The 20,687-nt window shown below is 35.6% G+C and overlaps 1 protein-coding gene across 4 annotated transcripts in view; it reads left to right on the top strand.

The window, feature by feature from the left end:
* Dennd5a (DENN domain containing 5A) overlaps window positions 1–20,687 on the top strand; it is an 89,279-nt gene that overhangs the window by 20,011 nt on the left and 48,581 nt on the right. For all 4 annotated transcript variants that reach the window (XM_076846851.1, XM_076846852.1, XM_076846854.1 and 1 more), the window contains exons 2-4: window positions 10,250–10,321; window positions 11,083–11,192; window positions 13,663–14,320. In XM_076846851.1, the coding sequence (XP_076702966.1) occupies window positions 10,250–10,321; window positions 11,083–11,192; window positions 13,663–14,320 (840 nt within the window). The remainder of the gene's footprint in view (window positions 1–10,249; window positions 10,322–11,082; window positions 11,193–13,662; window positions 14,321–20,687) is intronic.

The following is a 20,687-nucleotide window of genomic DNA, read 5'->3' as shown; positions in this document are numbered from 1 at the left end:
TCACATCTTCCTACTCCTATGACAATTATCTCTATTTCTTTCTTCTTCTTTGTGGGGACAACTGGGGTTTGAACCCAGGGGCACTTAGCCACCAAGCACATCCCCAGCCTTTCTTATATTTTGAGACAAGGTCTCAATAAGTTGCTTAGGGCCTTACTAAATTGTTGAGGCTGACCTCATCCTCCCAAGCTGCTGGGATTACAGACATATGCCACCAAGCCCAGCTCCTGTTTCTTTTAATACCTTTTGTCCTGCTTTAAATGTTTTTTTGTATGATTTTTCTTATATATCACCTTATTTTTGTGGTAGGAGTAAAAAAAGTAAAACCATTGTTGTCTCTTCAAATGTCTTAAGTTGTGTGTATTAAGGTATAAAACTTCAGCTGGAGTTACGTTTACTAGACTTCTAGAGTGCTTTAACTACTACTCTGTTTTCTTTCCTTTTGTTTCTAGGTGATGATCTCCAGTCAGGAAAATTGTTAATTTACATCATTATTCTATAATTTTTCCTTTGAGATTTGTAGCATCTGAGATTTTTTTTTTTTTTTGTTAAGGAGTCTGTTATGGTTTTACCTTGTGTAAGATCTGTAATGGATGCTTAAAGCAGTGGTTTAAAGTAGTTATTGTTTCATGGGTCCCTTTGAAAATATGATGCAAGTTGGGGGCACGGTGGCACATGCCTGATCTTAGCTACTACTTGGGAAACTGAGGTGGGAGGATTGTGAGTTTGAGGTTAGCCTACGCAACTTAGTGAGATCCTGTCTCCATATAAAACAAAAGCACTGGTAGTGGTAGCTCAGTGGTAGAGTGCTTGCCTAGCATGTGTGAGGCCCAGGGTTCATTCTGCAGTGAGCATACACACACATGATCTGATGCAAGCTTGCCCTAGCCTTATCAGTCTGGATTGTTTGGTGACTTAGGCTGCCAGGTCTATTGCACTGAAATCTTGGAACATTCCTTTGCTTTATCTTGGAGTTATCCTTTGTTACTCTTTTGTGATGGATGTAGCTTCCTACATATATACATCTTCATTCCATATATACATCTTTCTTAGTTAAGTCAAATTTGGGCAAAGCACATCCTTTCTGAGAAAGTATTCATGGAGAGCATATTTTTTTTTTTTTTAAAAAGATTAAATATTTGAAAATGTCTTTCTTTTATTCTTTATTGATAATTGGACTGAGTATAGAATTATAGTAGGCAGTAGTTTTCCCACAGGATTTTGAAGACATTGCTCCATTGTTTTTTAGCTTCTAATGTTGCTATTGAGAAGCCCAATCTATTCAGATTCTCTGTCCTTTGTAATTAGTTTTTTCTTTCTGGAAATGTCTGGAATTTCTTCTTTGTTCTTGGCATTGTGAAGTTTCAACATAATGTGCCTTATGGGCCTGTTTTCAGTTATTGTGCTTGAGAGAGCACTTTGAATTCGGAAATTTGTGTCTTTCATTTCTAAGAAATTCTGTTAAATTGTTTTATTGATAATTTCTTTTTTAAATTTTTGTGTTTTTTCTTCAAATTTTGTTTTTTTTAATTGTAGATGGACACAATACCTTTATTTTATTTGTTTTTATTTTTATTGGTGCTGAGTATTGAACCCAGTGCCTCACGCATGCTAGGCAAGTACTCTACCACTGAGCCACAACCTCAGCCCCTTCTTCTTTCTTTATAGAATACTATTATTTGAATTTTAGAACTCCTAGATTTGAATCCAATTTCTTACTTTTCCTCCAATTTTATTTTGTTTTGCTTATTTCTGAGGATATCGCCTCAAATCTATTTTCCAACTCTTCTATTAAGTTTTTTTTTTTTTTTTTGGAGGGGGGAGGGAGGACCAGAGATAGAACCCCAGGGGAGCTTAGCCACATTCCTAGCCCTCTAATATCATTTTAATTTTTAAAGTTTTCTATTTTTATTTTCTGAATATTCTTTAAAAATATCCTACATGGTGGTCCACACCTATAATCCCAGCTTCTTGAGGTCGCCCTCAGCAATTTATTGAGAACCTATCTTGGAAAAAAAAAAGGCTATGGGTTAGTTCAGTGGTAAAACATCTGTCAGTTCCATCCCCAGTACTGTGGGGTTGAGTGAGCAACATTCTATTCTTGTTCCATGTACAGTATATAGTATTGTTTTAAAATCATTGAGGATAATTTATTTACTCATTTTTTTGGTATTGGGGATTGAACCCAAAGATGCTTTACCTCTGAATCACCCCCAACCCTTTGTGGTTTTTATTTTAGACAGGATCTTGCTAAGTTTCTAAGGGCCTCACTAAGTTGCAGAGGGTGCCATTGAAATTGTGGTCCTCCTGCCTCAGCCTCCCCAGTTGCTGGGAATACATGGATGCACTACCATGCCCAGACTCTGAGGATATTTATGATAATGACTATGGGAAAACCATTTTTTTGTATATGGGAAAACCATTTTGTTGGAAATGACACATCCTCTGATAGAGGGAGACTGTGTTTTACTAGCATGCCAAATTTCTTTAGTTGTTACCTTTTAAAAATAACTTTATTGAGATATAATTTATATACCATAAAGTTTATTTGTTTAAAGTGTATAATTCACCAGTTTTTAGCATAGTTACAGAATTGTGCAGTCATAGCCATAATCTAATTTTAGCACATTTTCATCACTCCATAATGATACCTGGTACCCATTAGCAGGCACTTTCACTTTAGGCAACCACAAAGCTAGTTTCTGTTTCTATAGATTTACTTAATCTAGATATTGTAGTTAAATGGGATATTATTTTAAAACATTCTTTTTTTTTTTTTTGAGAGAGAGAGAGAGAGAGAGAGAGAGAATTTCGACATTTATTTATTTATTTTTTTAGTTTTCGGCGGACACAACATCTTTGTTTGTATGTGGTGCTGAGGATCGAACCCCGGCTGCACGCATGCCAGGCAAGCACGCTACCGCTTGAGCCACATTCCCAGCCCTTAAAACATTCTTGATAAACCTTCTTTTGGAATAGATTTAGACTTATAGAAAAATTGATAATGCAGGAGAGTTCGTACATACCTTACACTTGGTTTCCCCTAATATTTGCATCTTACATTTAGTATGGTACATTCATTACAATCGATGAACCTATTATTATTATTATTATTATTAACAACAAAATTTTGTACTCAGAGTTTGTAAGTTTTTTGCCTAATATTTTTTTTTCTGTTCAGGGTCCCATTCAGTGTATATATTATATTTAGTTGTCATGCCTCCTTAGTCTCTTCTTGACTGACAGTTTTTCAGACTTACTTTGTTTTTGATGACTTTGTCAATTTTAATTTTTTCCTTTCTGGTACTAGGGATTTAACCAAGGGGCACTCCACCACTGAGTTACAATGCTAGCCCTTTTTATTTTTTATTTTGAGACAGGGTCTTGCTAAATTGCTTAGGGTTAAGTTGCTGAGGCTCGTCTTGAACTTGTGATCCTCCTTCCTCAGCCTCCTGAGTTGCTGGAATTATAAGCCTGTGCCACCAAGCCTGGCAACTCTGGCAGTTTTGAAGAGTTTTGGTTAGATATTTTGTAGAGTATCCCTCAGTTGACATGTTGAATGAGTTTTTTCTCATGATTAGATTGGGTTTATTATTTTGCGGGGGCAGAAGATCTCATAAAGTTCCATTCCTACCACATCAAAGATACATAGTTGACACGACTTATCAGTGTTGATGTTAATTTTGATAATCTGGTAATGTTTGATTTTTCTTCAGTGTAAAATTAACTCTTTGTTCCTTCTTTCCATGATGTACTCTTTGGAAGGTCACTGTGTACAGATAAGATTTAAGGATTAGAAAGTTATATTCCACCTCCTTGGAGCAGAGTGTTTACATAAATTATTTGGATTTTTTTTTTTAATCGTAGATGGATACAATATCTTTATTTTTATTTGTTTATTTTTATGTGGTGCCGGGAATCAAACCCAGTGCCTCACGCATGCTGGGTAAGCACTCTACCACTGAGCCACAACCCAGCCCCTGGAATTCTTTTGCATGAGAGATTTGTCTGTCTTCCTTTATTTTGATCTAATATTTGTTTTGGTACAGGCTCATGGATACTTATTTTATACTTTGTTATAATTCAACAATTATTTTGTTGTTCAGTTGTTCTAACTTTGGCTATTGTGAGATCTTTCAGTTGATTTCATCAAAGTACCCAAGTTATTGTGTTTGTTTTTTTAGTATTTCCTTACTTTTTGGTACTATAAAATGCTCCAGGCTTGTTTTGTATGTTTCCTGTTCCAGTTGTAGAAGCAGCCATTTTTGCAAAGGGATGTTTTTTTGTATTGGAGAATGATATTAGAGACTAAGATGTGTGCTCGTTATTACCAGGCTGATGTTGTTTCTGATCCCTAAGATAGTATTTTAAAAATATTTTTTCCTGTATAATTTAATTTAGCAAGGGACATATTTTAATTTTCATGTAGTTGTAGATGGACACAATGCTTGATTTATGTGTGTGTGTGTGTGTGTGTGTGTGTGTGTGTGTGTGGTGCTGGGAATTGAACCAGGGCTTTGTGCATTTGAGGCAACCAACTGAGCTATATCCCCAGCCCAGCAACGGATGTCTTTACTTTTTAATTTTTTTTTTTAATCTTAGTGTCTTTTTCCCAATGTCTCAAAATTTCTGGCTTTCTGTTTACATTTAAGAATATTGGCCAGGTGTGGTGGTGCATGCCTATAATCCCAGCTGCAGGGGAAGTGAGGCAGGAGAATTACAAATTCAAACCAGTTGAGGCCCTGAGCAAGTAAGCAAGACCCTGTCTCAAAAAAAAAAAAAAAAAAAAAAAAAAAGTGGGGGTGTGGGGGTTGCTGGGGATGTAGCTTATTGGTTAAGTGCCTTTGGGTTCAGTCCCCTGTACCCAAATAAATAAATAATAAAATAAAAGATAAGGGGAAAAAAGGATAACATGCGGGGGAAAAACACCAAATAAAACAAAACAAAAAACCAGGGATGGTGATGCCCAACTATAATCTCAGTGGTTTGGGAGGTTGAGGCAGAAGGATTGCAAGTTCAAGGCTAGCCTTAGCAATTTAGTAAGGCTCTAAGCAATTTAGTGAGACCCTCTCAAAATAAAAAAGGTCTGGCAATGTAGCTCAGTGGTAGAGCATCTCTGGTTTCATTCCCCAGTAACAAAAACAGACACCAAGCCCATCACCACCACTACAACAAAAGCACCAAAAAGAATAATAATACACGGAGAAGCTGACTGGAAGGAAGCTTTGTGTTCATAAAGTGGGATTGGTGACTGAGAAGCTGACTGTAGAATAATCTGGTTACAGAGTTTCTTCACTAAGGTATTGTCAGTATCTGTGGATTTTTTTTCTTGAGCTGCTCAGATTCACAGAAAATACTCTTCCAGATCTCTGTCTTGAGGGCATAATCCTAGCTGCCTCCCTTCTGAGAGCCACATATTAGAACACTGGGGGTCTCAACTTCCAGCATTTAAAATTTCTTTTACTTCCTGTTTTTAGAATGAGATACCCTGGCTTTCATTTGTGTCTGTGTTTTCCCAGCTGTTGGTGCTTGATACAATTGTAATCCTCAAGTATAAGTACCCATTTTTTCATTTATCTTTTGTAAAGAATAAGCTTCAGTTTTCTTTTGAAATGGAGGAGGCCACATGGAGGGAGAGGTTTTGGGGTATGAGGTCCAGTTGATTGTTTTTTAAATAATTAAGAATATAATTAACATAACTTTACCTTTTTTTGTGTGTGTGCTGGGGAATGAACCCTGGGTCACTCTACCGCTGAGTCACATCCCCAGCTGTATTTTGTTTTTTATTTATAGACAGGGTCTCACTGAGTTGCTTAGCACCTTGGACATTGCTCAGGCTGGCTTTGAATTTGCAATTCTCCTGTCTCAGCCTCCAGAGCCACTGGGATTATAGGCATGCGCCACTGTGCCTGGTTACCTTTACCGTTTTGAAGTGTGCGTTTTAGTGGTGTGTGTGTGTGTGTATGTGTTTGTTCAGTATGCTGTGCAGCCATCACTACTATCAAGTTTTAGAACATCTCCATCTTTCCCAATAAAACTGCATTACTATTAGGAGTTAATCCCAATTTTCCCTTTCCCCCATCTCCTGACAACCACTAATTTACTTTTTGTCTCTATAGACATGCCTATTCTGGACATTTTATATAAGTGAAATCATACATTATATGGTCTTTTTTTTTTTTTTTTGTAACTTTCAGGATTCATCTGTGTCATAGCCTATAATAGTAGGTATCCTTTTTATGGTTAAATAATGTTCCATTGTATGGTTGCATTATATTTTATTTATTCATCAGATGACACCTATTCTTAAATAATCTTTGAACCAGTTCTTCTGTTTTTAGCTCCATCTATACCCCTACTTTCATAAGTGTTACAAATTCCTGTAATTATGGTGTATCTAAGTTTTCTCAAGTCCATTGTTACTAATCACCATCCATCTGCTTTTTAGGAAAAAAAATTGTTGTTTTTACCTTCATTATCGTTGTTGTTGTTCTTCTTCTCCTTCTTCTTTAGTTGTAATGGACACAATACGTTTTTCTTATGTGGTGTGGAGGATTGAACCCAATACCTCACATGTGCAAGCACTCTACCACTGAGCTACAACCCCAGCCCCACCTTCATTCTTTTCTGTGGGTTTGTGCCACCCTGGCCCATGCAATTTTAGTGGGGCTTTGGAAGAAGAGAGATAGCAGAGGGAGATAAGACCCTTCGGTTTGCAGTCTTTCACTTTGATGGATCAGGCACTAGGCCCAATGGTCATGGAATGACCAAGCTGTAAAAATCTTTACAAATCAGCAATTAGGCTGAGTGTGGTGGCACATGCCTATAATCCTAGTGATTTGGTAGGCTGAGGCAGGAGGATTACAAGTTCAAAGCCAGCCTAAACAATTTAGTGAGACATTGTCTCAAAATAAAAAATAAAAAGGGCTGGGGATGTGTCTAAGTGGTTAAGCACCCTAGGTTCAATCCCTGGTACCAAAAAAACCAAAAAACCAAAAACAAAATAAACCAAAAACAAATCAGCAGTTAGTCCATATTTGGTCTTGTAGGTGAGACTCAAAAGACACAGTAGTCTTATAATTAGTAGCCAAATAGGACCTTAATCCTATCTTCTGCTTTCCAGGCTAGTTACTCAGACTTAATTTAGGCTATTTTAAAATTTGTTAATGAGGAGAGCATAGAGTCCATTGCTCAGATTTGGTTTCTGCCACTTCATAGTTAGAGAAGTAGTGGGCTTTTCCAAGAACAGTTTCTGCCTGTGTGCTTGGATAGCTTGTAGGAACTCTTAGTGTGTCTATCTGATTTAGTTGGAAAAGAACATGGAATTGGGTTCCTTAGACTTTTGACAGCTTGTTATATTTCTCATTAAACAGAACAAATTATCCAAATATGAGCTTTGCTTCAATATATAGAAATGTTCCCTGTAGAATATTTAAATGGAAGGCAGTGTTGACTGAGGTAGTAGTCTTTCCTATTAAATTTTCTAGCAGTGGCTTGATGGAGTCCTGTCTGGATAGGTTTGCCAAAGTTTGTCCTCTGGTTCTTCAACTTGGTAATACTGTAGGTTTTTATCAGAGTTTTAGCCACTTGTCATGGCACAGACTGGGACTTGTCTGACTGGAAGCCACCCAGGTCATTATCTTCTTTGAAGTGTTGACCAAACTCTTCCCCTGTCAGAATCTGCCTGCTTTTCATTCTCTACTATCTTCAAGTAGTATTTTTTTATTTTTTGCAGTCCTATGGACTACTTGGGTCTTCACCCATACAAGGGAAGTCTTCCCACTGAGCTAAATCCCCAGCTCTAAGTAATTGTATTTTGTATTTTTTCAAAAGTTCATAGTTGTTTGCAGGAAAAGTTCATTAGATAGGAGCTACTTACTCTGCCATGACTGAGAACAGAATTAAGAACTAGGTATAAATTATTTTGTTGACAGAATCAACTTTTTTAGTTGTAATTTCACAGACATTTAAGGTATCTTCCCCTTTTCCTCTAAGGTGCCAGATATAAGATTGACTTAGCTTCTTTTTAAAAACACTTTAAATTTGATATAAAGCCTCTTTAAGTGTCTTTCAATTCTTCCAAATTGAAATACTTATATATATGTATAATTTAAGATGTAGATATAATAGATGTGTTTCATAAACAGTTTTCTAGTAAATGATGATTATTTTGCTTCAATCTAAACATCTTGGTCTGTTGCCATAACAGAATTCCTAAGACTGGATACCTTGTAAAGAAAAAGTTTATTTTGACTCATGGTTCTGGAGACTTAAGAAGTCCAACATTCGGTAGCCACATCTCGTGAGGATTTTGTGTAGCTTCAACATGAAGGAATATGTAAGGGCAAGTGGGCAAGAACAGAAGAGAGAAAAGGGGGCCATACTTCTGTAATAGCTAATAATTTCTGTGGGAGCAGCATTAATCCATTCATGACTTGAATACCTCCCAATTGGCCCCAACCCTCAACACTGCCTCACTGAAGAATTAATATTCCTAAACATGAACCTTTTGGGGGACATGCTCAAATCAGAGCACTTAAGCTATGTTCTGGAATAGCTTTGTGAGTACAACATAAAAGTCAAGGGATCACCATGTGGATGTAACTGGGATATACCTTTTCATATTCACTCTTACCATTTCAAATGTCATTGTCTTTCACAGATGTAAAGCATGTAATATAAAAGTGCAACTTTTACATGTTGGTGAAATTTCCTGATGACCTTCTATGCTAGGCAGAAAGCTTTGAGAACTTTTTAAAAACTTATATGTGTGTATGTTTAAAAGGAAATAATTTGCATCTATTCAATATAGACTTCTTATGATAGGAAATGAAAATAATGTTGCCCTGATTTGGGTCAGCATCAGCCTGGAAGTGGTCATTTGGTACTGCATAAATCTTAGCTTGCCCATTTAGGTTAATCTGTAAATAGTCAAATGTTTCCTGCCCAAATTAGGACATTTGGAAGTGTGGTTTCTAATTTTTTAAAACATTAAACATTTCATGATTGCTTTTTTAATTTCTCTGAAGATGTCTTGGAATTTTAATGGGAATTATATTGAATCTGTATGGGGCTTTTGGTAGTATGGCTATTTTGATAATATTAATTCTGCCTATGTAAGAACATGTGAGGTCCTTCTATCTTCTAAGGTTTTCAATTTCTTTAGTGTTCTATTGTTTTAATTGTAGAAGTCCTTCACCTTTTTTTTTTTAATGTTTATTTTTTAGCTTTAGGTGGACACAATATCTTTATTTTACATTTATGTGGTGCTGAGGATTGAACCCAGTGCCTCGTGCATGCTAGGCGAGCACTCTACCACTGAGCCACAACCGCAGCCCCCTTCACCTTTTATATTAGATTGATTTCCAAGTGTTTTTTTTGAGGTTATTGTGAATGGCCATTTTTAGAAGATTTAGGAACTGGATTAATTTATGGATGTTGATTTTGTATTCTGCTACTTTGCTGAATTCATTTATGAATTCTAGAAGTTTTCTGGTGGTGTTTTTTGGGTCTTCTAAATATAGGATCATATCATTGGCAAACAGAATTTGAGCTCTTCTTTTCCTATTTGTATCCCTTTAATTTCCTTCTCTTGCCTAATTACTATGGCTAGAGTTTCAAGGAATATGTTGCATAGGAGTGGTAAAACTATATTGTTCCTGTTTTTAGAAGGAATGTTTTCTAACTGTAAGATTCTTGAGGGTAAGTGTTGGGTCTGGTTCATCTTTATCCATGACAGTACCTAAGTTATTTATGTAACAAGATAACTCAGAAAATAGGTATAGAATTCACCTCAGTTGTCCTCGATCATGTTTTTCATGTTTTTCTGTGACAACTATTATTAAACTTACTTGTTTGAGCTATTTAGGTGCATGTAATTTGCCCACTACCCCCTAACCTCTTAGGAAAAGCAATATTTTGGGTGGTCTCTTTCAAATAAAATCCCAGTGACATTATAAGTTAATTGGTATCAGTTGAGCTCTTTATTATATCTTATTGTAATGTTTTTCAAACCTGTAATCAGCATTTAAAAAAATGATACAGAGTAGAAAACATGAGAGGGCATCACATATGGTAAAGGTAAGTATTGTTTTATGAAATTTTTGTTTTAGGAAAATTTATATATACACATACATGTATGTGTTTATTGCTTCATGATGTATAATGTGTTTTGTACTGGAGTCATGGTCAAAAAAGTCTGAATAACACTGCTTTATTGTAATACTCTGTTATTTCATTTATCATATAGCATTATGCCAGTACATACAGGCTTCTAAAGCCAGGGATGGTGCCAGCCCTTTCATTTCGAGTACGACTGAAGGTAAAAACAAAATAAAATTGAGAAAACCCAAAGCTTTCTGATGGTTTTTACACATCTTCAGTGGCATTCTGTACCCTGTGACCTTCTAACCTTCTTGTGCTTTTTTTGACCAGTAGATTTTTCAGATTTATATTCCTCTAGGTGGTGGGTTCTTTGTTTTTCCCCTCCTTACTTAACTATTCTTAATTTCAGTATACTCTTACTGTTGCTAGGAGGGGGAGGGGAGAAACAAAGGAGAATTTTAGAAATTTCAAATGATTCCAAACAAAATAGCTTAATGAGATTTACCCTGAAATCTACTTTTTTGATGTTCTTATATCTTTTAATCTCTTTTTTAGTGATCACAGAAATGTATAGTTTGTTCTGAATTTAAAGTATTCTGCTTCTATGATGTTTTCAGTTGGCTTCATTAAACAAATTAATGTGGCTTTCAGAGAAAGAAAAAAGTATATACAGTTCTTTATCATTCTTTGTGCTTATTCCCCTCTTTTCCATGAAAATTGACTATTGGCTTTGTAGTAAAAATTTCATTTCAAAGAAAAGCAAAGACAGCTAGTGGTGCCCACTATTAACCATGTTATACTTTTTCAGCTTCTTTACTGATCTAATAACTTTAATGCCTTTCCTATTCTTAGATGGTTGGCATACTAACCCCCTTGCCTTTATTTCTGTACCTTGCTGGACTGCCAAGCTCAGACAGGCATAAAACTGTGATTTAAATGAATTTATAGAAATGATTGGCTTTGTTCTTTTTCTTACAGGAGAAAATTTTGAGCAGACACCATTAAGACGAACATTCAAGTCTAAGGTCCTTGCCCGATATCCTGAGAATGTAGAATGGAATCCCTTTGACCAAGATGCAGTGGGAATGGTTTGTATTTGTTAGCTACAAATATAAGATAATTTACAGTTAAATTTATCATAGGATTATAAGTCCATGCTGTGGTAGCAGTGCCTTTACCAAGTATCAATACCTTTTTTGTTGTGGGGGGTGGTGATGGTGACTAGGGATTAAATCCAAGGGTGCTTAACCACTGAGCCACATTCCCAGCCAATTTTTCTTTTTATTTTGAGACAGTTGCTTAGAGCCTTGCCAAATTGCTGAGGCTGGCTTTGAATTTGTAATCTTCCTGCCTCAGCCTCCCAAATCACTGGAATTACAGGATACTCCATCACACTGTCTGGCTTATCAGTACCTTTTTTTTGTTGTTGTTACAGGGGATTAAAGTCAGGGGTGCTTAATCACTGAGACCCATTCCCAGCCCTTTTTTGTATTTTATTTAGAGATAGAGTCTCACTGAGTTGCTTAAGGCCTTGCTAAATTTTGAGGCTGGCTTTGAATTTGTGATCCTCCTGCCTCAGCCTCCCAAGCCACTGGGATAACAGGTGTGCTCCACGTGCCTGGCTTTATCAGTACCTTTTGAAAAAGAGATTGTAATGCATAGTGTTCGTGATTCTGCATTTTGATCAATATATCAAATATATAAAAAATCACAATGTTTCTTTTGTGTCAGACAAATATGTATTATAGAGTCAATAAATTTATTTTGGAGTACTGAGCTATTGATTGCTTATTTCATTGAGATGACTTGATTGAATTTTGAAGTGGTTTTTATCTCATTTTGCATTGTATATATCTGAGTAATATGGCAGAAATGGGCCTCTTGGTTTTATCATAATTTTAGATAGAACAGCATTTTAAATCTCATGTGAAAGAATACTACTTGGAATATTCTGACCTTTATTAAATATTTATCTGTGCCAGGCATTCTAATGAGGATTTTACATTACATAAATTAACTCATCTAATCCTAATACCCCTAATACTAATACTCATCTAATCCTAATACCCTTACAAAGAAATATTAAATAAACACCCACACACCCATACAAATACAAATGTACATATTTTACAAATAGGAAAATTAAGATTTAGAGAGATTAGTAATGTGTCAAAGGTTACATAGCTAATAAGAGTTGCAGTACTGCAGTTAGGTTCCAGACCCTGCTTTTGACCACATCTTTATACTGCCTTTATTACATTTCTCATAGTATTCTATGGTTTTTAGAGGATGATCATGTTTGATACATACAATAACTTTTCTGAAGTAGACAGAGTAAATTTGTTACTTCACAGATGAGGAAACTGAGTCTTAGAGTCCAAAGCTTTTGACCATTGCTTATTTCATTTTTATATGCTATATTCTAGAAATACATAAGCTTCAGGAAATTAAGTTCAAAGCTAATGTATGCAACATAATGTAGGTCCTTATATTTGTTAATCCAGGCTATTAGTATTTCATTTGTATAGCTACGTTTATATAAAATGGGAAAATGAGGACTGATTGATTCAGGTCAGTTTAATTATACAAGTTTCTTTGTATAACTCATCTGAGTTAAAGTGAAAAGGTTTATCCTGATTATGTCATCTTCTTGGTTTATATGAAATGAGCATGTTTTTTGATGTGAAAAGATAATTTTATTGATAATAGAATGTTATGATCTGGTAAAATCTAAAACTGTTTATAAATTTATTTTATTTTTATGTATACAGTTGCTCTGTCTGATTTTCATTTGTATTTCTAGCATAATTCCTTCTTATGTATCTTTTTTTTTTTAATATTTGTTTTTTGGTTGTAGATGGGCACAATACCTTTATTTATTTTTATGTGGTGCTGAGGATTGAACCCAGGGCCTTGAGTGTGCTAGGCGAGCACTCTACCCCTGAGCCACAACCCCAACCCCTTTATTATGTATCATAATTATCGAGCTTATTTACCTATTGTTTCCTAAATTGTCCAAGGGATTGAACCTGGAGGCACTTTGTCACTGAGTTATATCCCCAGTACTTTTAATTTTTTTTTCTTAATTTGGAGATAGAATCTTGCTAAATTGTTGAGGGTCTTGCTAAGTTGCTGAAACTAGCCTCAAACTTATGATCCTCCTGATTCAGCCTCCTGAGATGTAGGATTACAAGCATGCACCATTGTGCCAGGCCAAGCACTCTTTTACTTCTGTAACTTTGTGTATTTTCTTTCTGTCCTTGAAATGCCTTTATTTCTATTGTGTCTAAGATGAATTTTAGTATAACCTCATTTCTGAGCTTTTTCTAATGTTTTCAGACTGAGTTGTCTGTTTGGTGTTCCTCCAGCACTTTGTATATACTTTGGTATATCTCTGATGATTGTATTATAATTTTATTTACTTGTATGTCTTGAGCTTTAGGGCAGATAGGTATATATCCAGCACAATAGGTGCTAGGTAGGTAGGTATGAAGATAATGTGTTCTGAAGAGGATCAGCAGTGAATGTTCTTACTACTTGTTGCCTTGTTTTTTGCAGCTATGTATGCCTAAAGGGCTGGCATTCAAGACCCAGGCTGATCCCAGGGAGCCCCAGTTCCATGCCTTTATTATCACAAGAGAGGATGGCTCTCGAACATTTGGGTTTGCCCTTACATTTTACGAAGAGGTGACTAGCAAGCAGATCTGCAGTGCAATGCAAACCCTTTACCATATGCACAATGCTGAGTATGATGTCCTACATGCTCCTCTTGCTGATGGCCGAGACCAGAGTGGCATGGAAGATAGTGAAGGCACTCCTGGGACCAAACTTCAGCGCTTCAACTCCTATGACATTAGCCGGGACACTCTCTATGTCTCTAAGTGTATCTGCCTCATCACACCCATGTCCTTCATGAAGGCATGTCGGCGTGTGCTGGAGCAACTTCATCAGGCAGTCACTTCACCTCAGCCCCCTCCTCTGCCCCTTGAGAGCTACATATACAACGTACTCTATGAGGTGCCACTCCCACCTCCTGGCCGGTCCTTGAAGTTTTCAGGGGTCTATGGGCCAATAATCTGCCAGAGACCAAGTACCAATGAGCTTCCCCTATTTGACTTTCCTGTCAAAGAGGTCTTTGAACTGCTTGGGGTGGAGAATGTGTTCCAGCTCTTTACTTGTGCCCTTCTGGAGTTTCAAATCCTGCTCTATTCACAGCGTAAGTCAGTGCTTACTAGAGCTTTTTGCCTGCATAGGGCCTTCCTACTTTCCGTAGTCATGAAAAGTGAGTGATTTTTTGTTAGTGTGACTGACTAAAGGGCTGTTTCAGTTTTAGTAAAACCCAAATCTTTTGCAGGTAAGTAGGGGATGAAAAATTGATGAAACATGAGGAGGCTAACATTTTGGATTGGCCATCCTCACTGCCTTTTGCTAAGCACTCCAGTTTCAGAGGGGAACCCTACTTCCTAACATTCTTGTTTACCAAGGTTAAAAAGAGGGGTAAGGGGTGATGGTCACCAGAAGTGATGTTTTATCAGTTCTATGCTGTTATTCTACAGGGGTATTTTTGCTCCTCCCTCAGCCTAAAAGTAAAATCAAGGATTCACAAAGGGTGATCCTTTAATTATGAAGAAAATGTATTTGAAAAAATAAGGTTTTGCTTTTTTCCATTGTTAGTTTCACTGAATTTGTTTTATAAATGGTCAGTTGAATGTGAGCAGCAGATTTGGAAAAAATAGTAAGTCGAAAGAAGGAAACAGATGCTTATTTAATAAGCCACATAAATAATATAAAATTTATTCATTCAGGATATTTACTGAGAGCATACTATATGGCAGGTATTGTTTCAAGGACCAGAGATACGGGGTGGACAAAGCAGATAAAATTTCTTTCTGTAGTGGAAATTATATTTTAGTGGGAAAAAGAGTGGTGATTATGTCAATAAATACATTATACAAAATGGTAGTTAATAAACTCTGAGGAAAAATAAACCAGGAAAGGGATAGTATTTGAGAAGAGAAATTCCAGTTTTTAATGGGGTGATTAGGTTAGGCCTCTCTGAGTTACTTGTTAATGTCTATAGAAAAGTATTTTAAAAGGCACAGGATAAGTGATCTAAGACAAGAATGTGCTTCAAAGAACAAAGAGGAAAGTAGAGTGGATCAAGTGGAGTAAATGAGAAGGAGAGTAGCAGGAGATGGAGGCCTGATTGTATAGGGTTTTGTAGGCTATTGTAAGGACTTTGGCTTTTACCTTGAGATATATAGCCATCAGAGGATATAATTTTTTTTGCTCTTTATTTAGAAATAATTTTCAACTTATGGAAGAGTTGCAAAGAATGTTTGAAGAACTCTTGTATACCCACTCACAAATTCACCAGTTGCTAATATTTTTCTATATTTGCTTTAGTACTCTGAGAACTCTGTATGTATGTGAAAATAGCTGAACCATTGAGAATTATTACAGACACCATATCTCTTGGTTTCTGAATGCTCAAACTTTTATTTCCTAAAAATGAGGACATTCTCTTATATAATTATTAAATTTAGGAAATTAACATTGATACCATATTCAAGTTTCACTATTGTCCAGTAATATCTGTTATGATTATTTTTTTCATTTCTGATCCAGAATCTAGTTACTAAATGCATTGGTTTTAATTGTCATTTTCTCAGCTTTTACTTGCTTTCATAACATTAACATTTTTGAAGAGTGCAGATATGTTATTTTGTAGGATGTTCCTCATTTTGTGTTAGTTAGTCCCTCATGATTAGATTCTAGTAATTTTGGGGTGGAATATCACAGAAGCAATATTGGGGTTTTCTTAGTGCCTCTTATCAGGAGGCACATAATGTTGATTTTTACCATTTTAGGAGGCATGTATTGTCAGGCATGTATTGTCCTATTTTGTGTGATGTTAATTTGATCACATTACTTGGTTAAGATTGTGTCTGCTGCATTTCTTAACTGGAAAATTATTTTCTTGTTATAATTAAAAAGTAATTTATAGAAATATAGGAAACAAAAAATTATTTACTACTCATCTTCAAAGTTTTGCCTAATAGTTTTAAAAATTTTTTATTCTTTTTAGTTACACATGACAATAGAGTATATATTTTTAATGTATTTATTTTTTAGTTGTTGATGGACTTTTATTTTATTTATGTATATGTGGTGCTGAGAATCAAGCCCAGTGCCTCACACATGCTAGACAATTCCTCTACTACTGAGCTACAACCCCAGCGCATTGACACATTATACATACATGGAGTATAACTTCCCATTCTGGTGGTTGTACATGATATGGAGTTATACTGGTTGTATATGCATATATGAATATATATATGAAAGTTATATCTGATTCATTCTACTGTTTTTCCCATTCCCATCTTCCTCCTTTCCCCTCATTCCAATGAACTTCTACCTCCTCTGCATTGTGTGTTAGCATCCACATATCAGAGAGAACATTTAGCCTTTGGTTTTTGGGGATGGGCTTATTTTACTCAGCATGATGGTCTCCAGATCCGTCTATTTACCTGCAAATGCCATAATTACGTTCTTCTTTATGGCAGAGTAATATTCCATTGTGTGTGTGTATATATATATATATCACATTTTCTTTATCCATTCATCTTTGAAGGGCACATAAGTTGGTTCCCATAGCTTAGCTATTGTGAATTGAGCTGCTATGAACATTGATGTTTATCTAAGAGTTTTATTAATCATTCTGGTCTGAATCAATTATTTCTATGATGATTGAAAAATAGTGGTTTTTCTAATTTCATTTATATTTAGTAAATCACATTCTACTACAGGGAAGAATATTCGATTCTCCCTTATTTGTTTATTATTGTATGGAATCATAGATTTTTATTTTGCTTAGTAGGTAATACTTATTTTGATGCTCAGATTGTTTCAGAAATTTGATCCAGGGGCAATGGAATGACATTTAACTTTCACAATGGCAAGGTTTACATTTTGCTCACTGATGTATTCTAAGCATTAAAATAGTGACTGGTATATAAGAGTGCTCAATAAATGTCTTCTGAATAAATGAATAACTTTTAACAGGATATTTTAGCCACTATCTTAAGCGTATATCCCTAAAGAGGGAATGGAGGAAAGCCAAGAATCTAGTTAGACGGCCATTATAGTAATCCAAATGAGAGATGATGCTAGCCAGAACTGAGGAGGTAGCCATGAAGTGATACGAAATGATTGGTGTTTTGGATCTAGTTCGAAGGTGATGTAGTGGAGGTGATGTTGAATCAAAGAGCACATACCCTATCTAGAATGAACAGCTACAACCTCCAATTCATTCCTTGTGGGGATGCTGGCCTTATGTTACTTAAATTTTTCAGTTTTTCACAAGGACCTAGACTTTTTTTTTAAAACATGAAGTCTGTGATTTTTTTTTTAAATGATCAGATTGTGAGATCTGTAACTTAACTTTGTTTTATTTATTTATTTTTATGTGGTGCTCAGGATCGAACCCAGGGCCTTGCACATGCGAGGTGAGCACTCTACCGCTGAGCCATAAACCCAGCCCCATGAAGTCTGTGAATTTTAAATGTTGACAGCAGTGTTCTTGCTAAATACTGCGGGTCAAACAAAAAACATCTGTAGGTAACTGTGGTTCCTGAGGCTTTACTTTGCAACTTCTGGTTTAAAATAGAGTCTTATGCCACATAATGATGTTTTGGTCAGTGGCAGACTGCATATATGATGGTAGTCTAATAAGCGCTCTACCGCTGAGCCACAACCCCAGTCCACAAAGTTATCATCCTTTTGTAGATGAAAACCTCTGGTTCAAAATGTACCTCACCACTGCAGTTAATGTTGCCTGCTTCATGTATTGCCTTTTGAATAGAAGTGTTACTCAGGGAAAAGGAATCCAGGCTAAATTGCAAGATTCTAACTGTGTAATCCTTTCAGTGACTTTTTTTTTTTTTTTTTTTTTTTAAAGAGAGAGGGAGAGAGAGAGAATTTTAATATTTATTTATTTTTTTTTTAGTTATCGGCTGACACAACATCTTTGTTTTTGTATGTGGTGCTGAGGATCGAACCCGGGCTGCATGCATGCCAGGCGAGTGCGCTACCGCTTGAGCCACATCCCCAGCCCCTCCTTTCAGTGACTTAACTGACAGATTTGAGCAGTGTTTTGTTTGTGCAAGCTATTTTATATTTTATTTTGGTTCATATGGAAAAATTTAAATTTTTTTTTTTAAAGAGAGAGAGAGGGAGACAGAGAATTTTTATTTATTTTTTTAAGCTTTTGGTGGACACAACATCTTTGTTTGTATGTGGTGCTGAAGATCGAACCCGGGTCACACGCATGCGAGGCGAGTGTGCTACCGCTTGAGCCACATCCCCAGCCCTGGAAAAATTTTTAATAGTATTATTTTTTAGTGATTGTTTTATTTTTGTGGTGCTGGGGATGGAACCTAGAACTGCATGCATGTATTCAACCACAGAGCTACAACCCTGACCTTAGTGGTTGTTTTAAAGTAATATATAGAACAAAATCTCTGTACCTGATATGGCTTAGTGGGGTTGTTCACAGGACAATTGAAAAAGTCAGTGAGTCTGGGAACCCTAAAAGTGATATATACATTTATTAAACATTTTAACTTAAAACATGTAACTGCATAGTCACCAATCTTTTGATGATGAGTCTAGGCATTTCCCATGATTAGGGTCCACAAATTAGATGTCTGCCTTGCTTTCTTATATAAACCACACTCATACTGTGTTATCTAGGTTTTCTAATTACTTTTTAAATTTTTTTTAAACGGACAATATCTTTATTTTATTTGTTTGTATTTATGTAGTGCTAAGGATTGAACCCAGTGCCTCACACATGCTAGGCAAGCACTCTGCCACTGAGCTACAGCACAGCCCTCTAATTACTTTTATAAATTTGCTTTTAAGTGGAATGCAATTTAACCAGACTACCTCTATGTTTTTGTAGTTTCCCTTAGTAGTTTTTGCTTACTTCCCTTTTGGTATGCCTATTTAATTACAATATTTTTTAGCGATTTTGCAGTACTCAGTCTTTTGAAAGAATTTTATGTTTAGAGAACTAAACATTTTAAGAACTAAAATATGAATAAAAACTAAACATTAAAGAACTAACATTTTCTTTCTCTTATTTTTTGGCACCAGGGGTGCTTTACCCTTAAGCCACATTTAAAAAAAAAAATTCTATTTTAAAATGTATTTTGTCGTGCATTACAGTTATACATAATAGTAGGATTCATTTTAATATAAATATACATACATAGAATATAATTCATTCCATTTCCATCTCTACTACTTTCCCTCCTCTTGTACAACTCCCACCCCTTCTTTTTTTGAGAACAGGGTCTTACTGTATTGCTGAGACTGGGCTTGAATTTGTGACCTTCCTGCTTCAGCCTCCTGAGTCATTGGGATTCCAGGCATGCACCAGTGCACCTGGCCTTTATTTTTGCCTTCATATTTTACTATTTATTTACCTGATAATTGCTTACATTTTGTAATACAGAAAGAAGTTTACATAGCATGTTTGGAAACAAATGAGCCCACTCTTGTTAAGCAATTTGTGTGGGAGCAATGCAAGCTTTACTGAGAGAATGGGGAAAATCAATTAATATAGTGAGCTGGGTAAGTGGAAGTTAGTAAGGTATCTATTGTATTTTAATACCTAAACTAGTTTTTTAAATTACAGTGTGAATTTAAGACACAAATCCAAAACAGTTCCAAATAGAATAAAATGAAATCTATTTCCCTTCCTCCTGTGGTGCTAAAAATAAAGTTTCTCAAGAATCTCTATCAAAGATAATAGTTTTTTTTAAATAAATAATATGTGGATAAAGAATGCAGAGAAAGTTGCTTTGTATTTTCTTCTGCCTAGAATCCTACCCTTGAGAAGAAATCTATGAATTTTTAAATTTCTCTCTTCCCCAATATTTTTAAACAAGATACTACTTTTTGTTAGGTGTTGAGTATACATGTATTAGTGTTAACACTCTTTAAATTATACATTTATATTATGATATATGTTTGGTATATTAAGATGAAACTTGAAATAAGAAAGTATTTCAGTTATATGGTAGAAATTTAAAGCTTTGCAGAAGGGTGTAAAGTGAAGTATGAAACTTTTACCTCTGCCCTCAGGTTCTCCCTCCTAGAGGTTGCTACAGTTTCTTGTTTCCTTCCAGATAGTCATGGGCACACAACATTTATACTTCCTAAAAACAATGCAAATGGGAGCGTATTAATTGTTTTGTACCTTGCTTCTTGCATTTAACAATGTTTCATGGAGATGTCAGTATATACAGATTAGGTTGTTTTTCTGAGAGCAGAGTGTTGTGTGAAACATTTTGTACAATGTAAAAAAATTTTTTTAAGTTGTCAATGGACGTTTATTTAATTAATTTATTTATGTATTTACAAGTGGTTCTGAGGATTGAACCCAATGTCTCACACATGCTAGGCAAGTGCTCTACTACCAGTCCCTGGTTTGTATAATTTTAATGGAAGTGTCTGTATGCAAGGGCAGTTTATGATTCAGTTAGTAATATGAGGAGTTGCCCGGTAGTTTG

Source organism: Callospermophilus lateralis, chromosome 2, assembly GCF_048772815.1.
Source record: "Callospermophilus lateralis isolate mCalLat2 chromosome 2, mCalLat2.hap1, whole genome shotgun sequence".
Classification (NCBI taxonomy): Eukaryota; Metazoa; Chordata; class Mammalia; order Rodentia; family Sciuridae; genus Callospermophilus; species Callospermophilus lateralis.
Note: the sequence above shows the minus strand (reverse complement) of the source record. Positions and strands in the feature narration are given on the sequence as shown.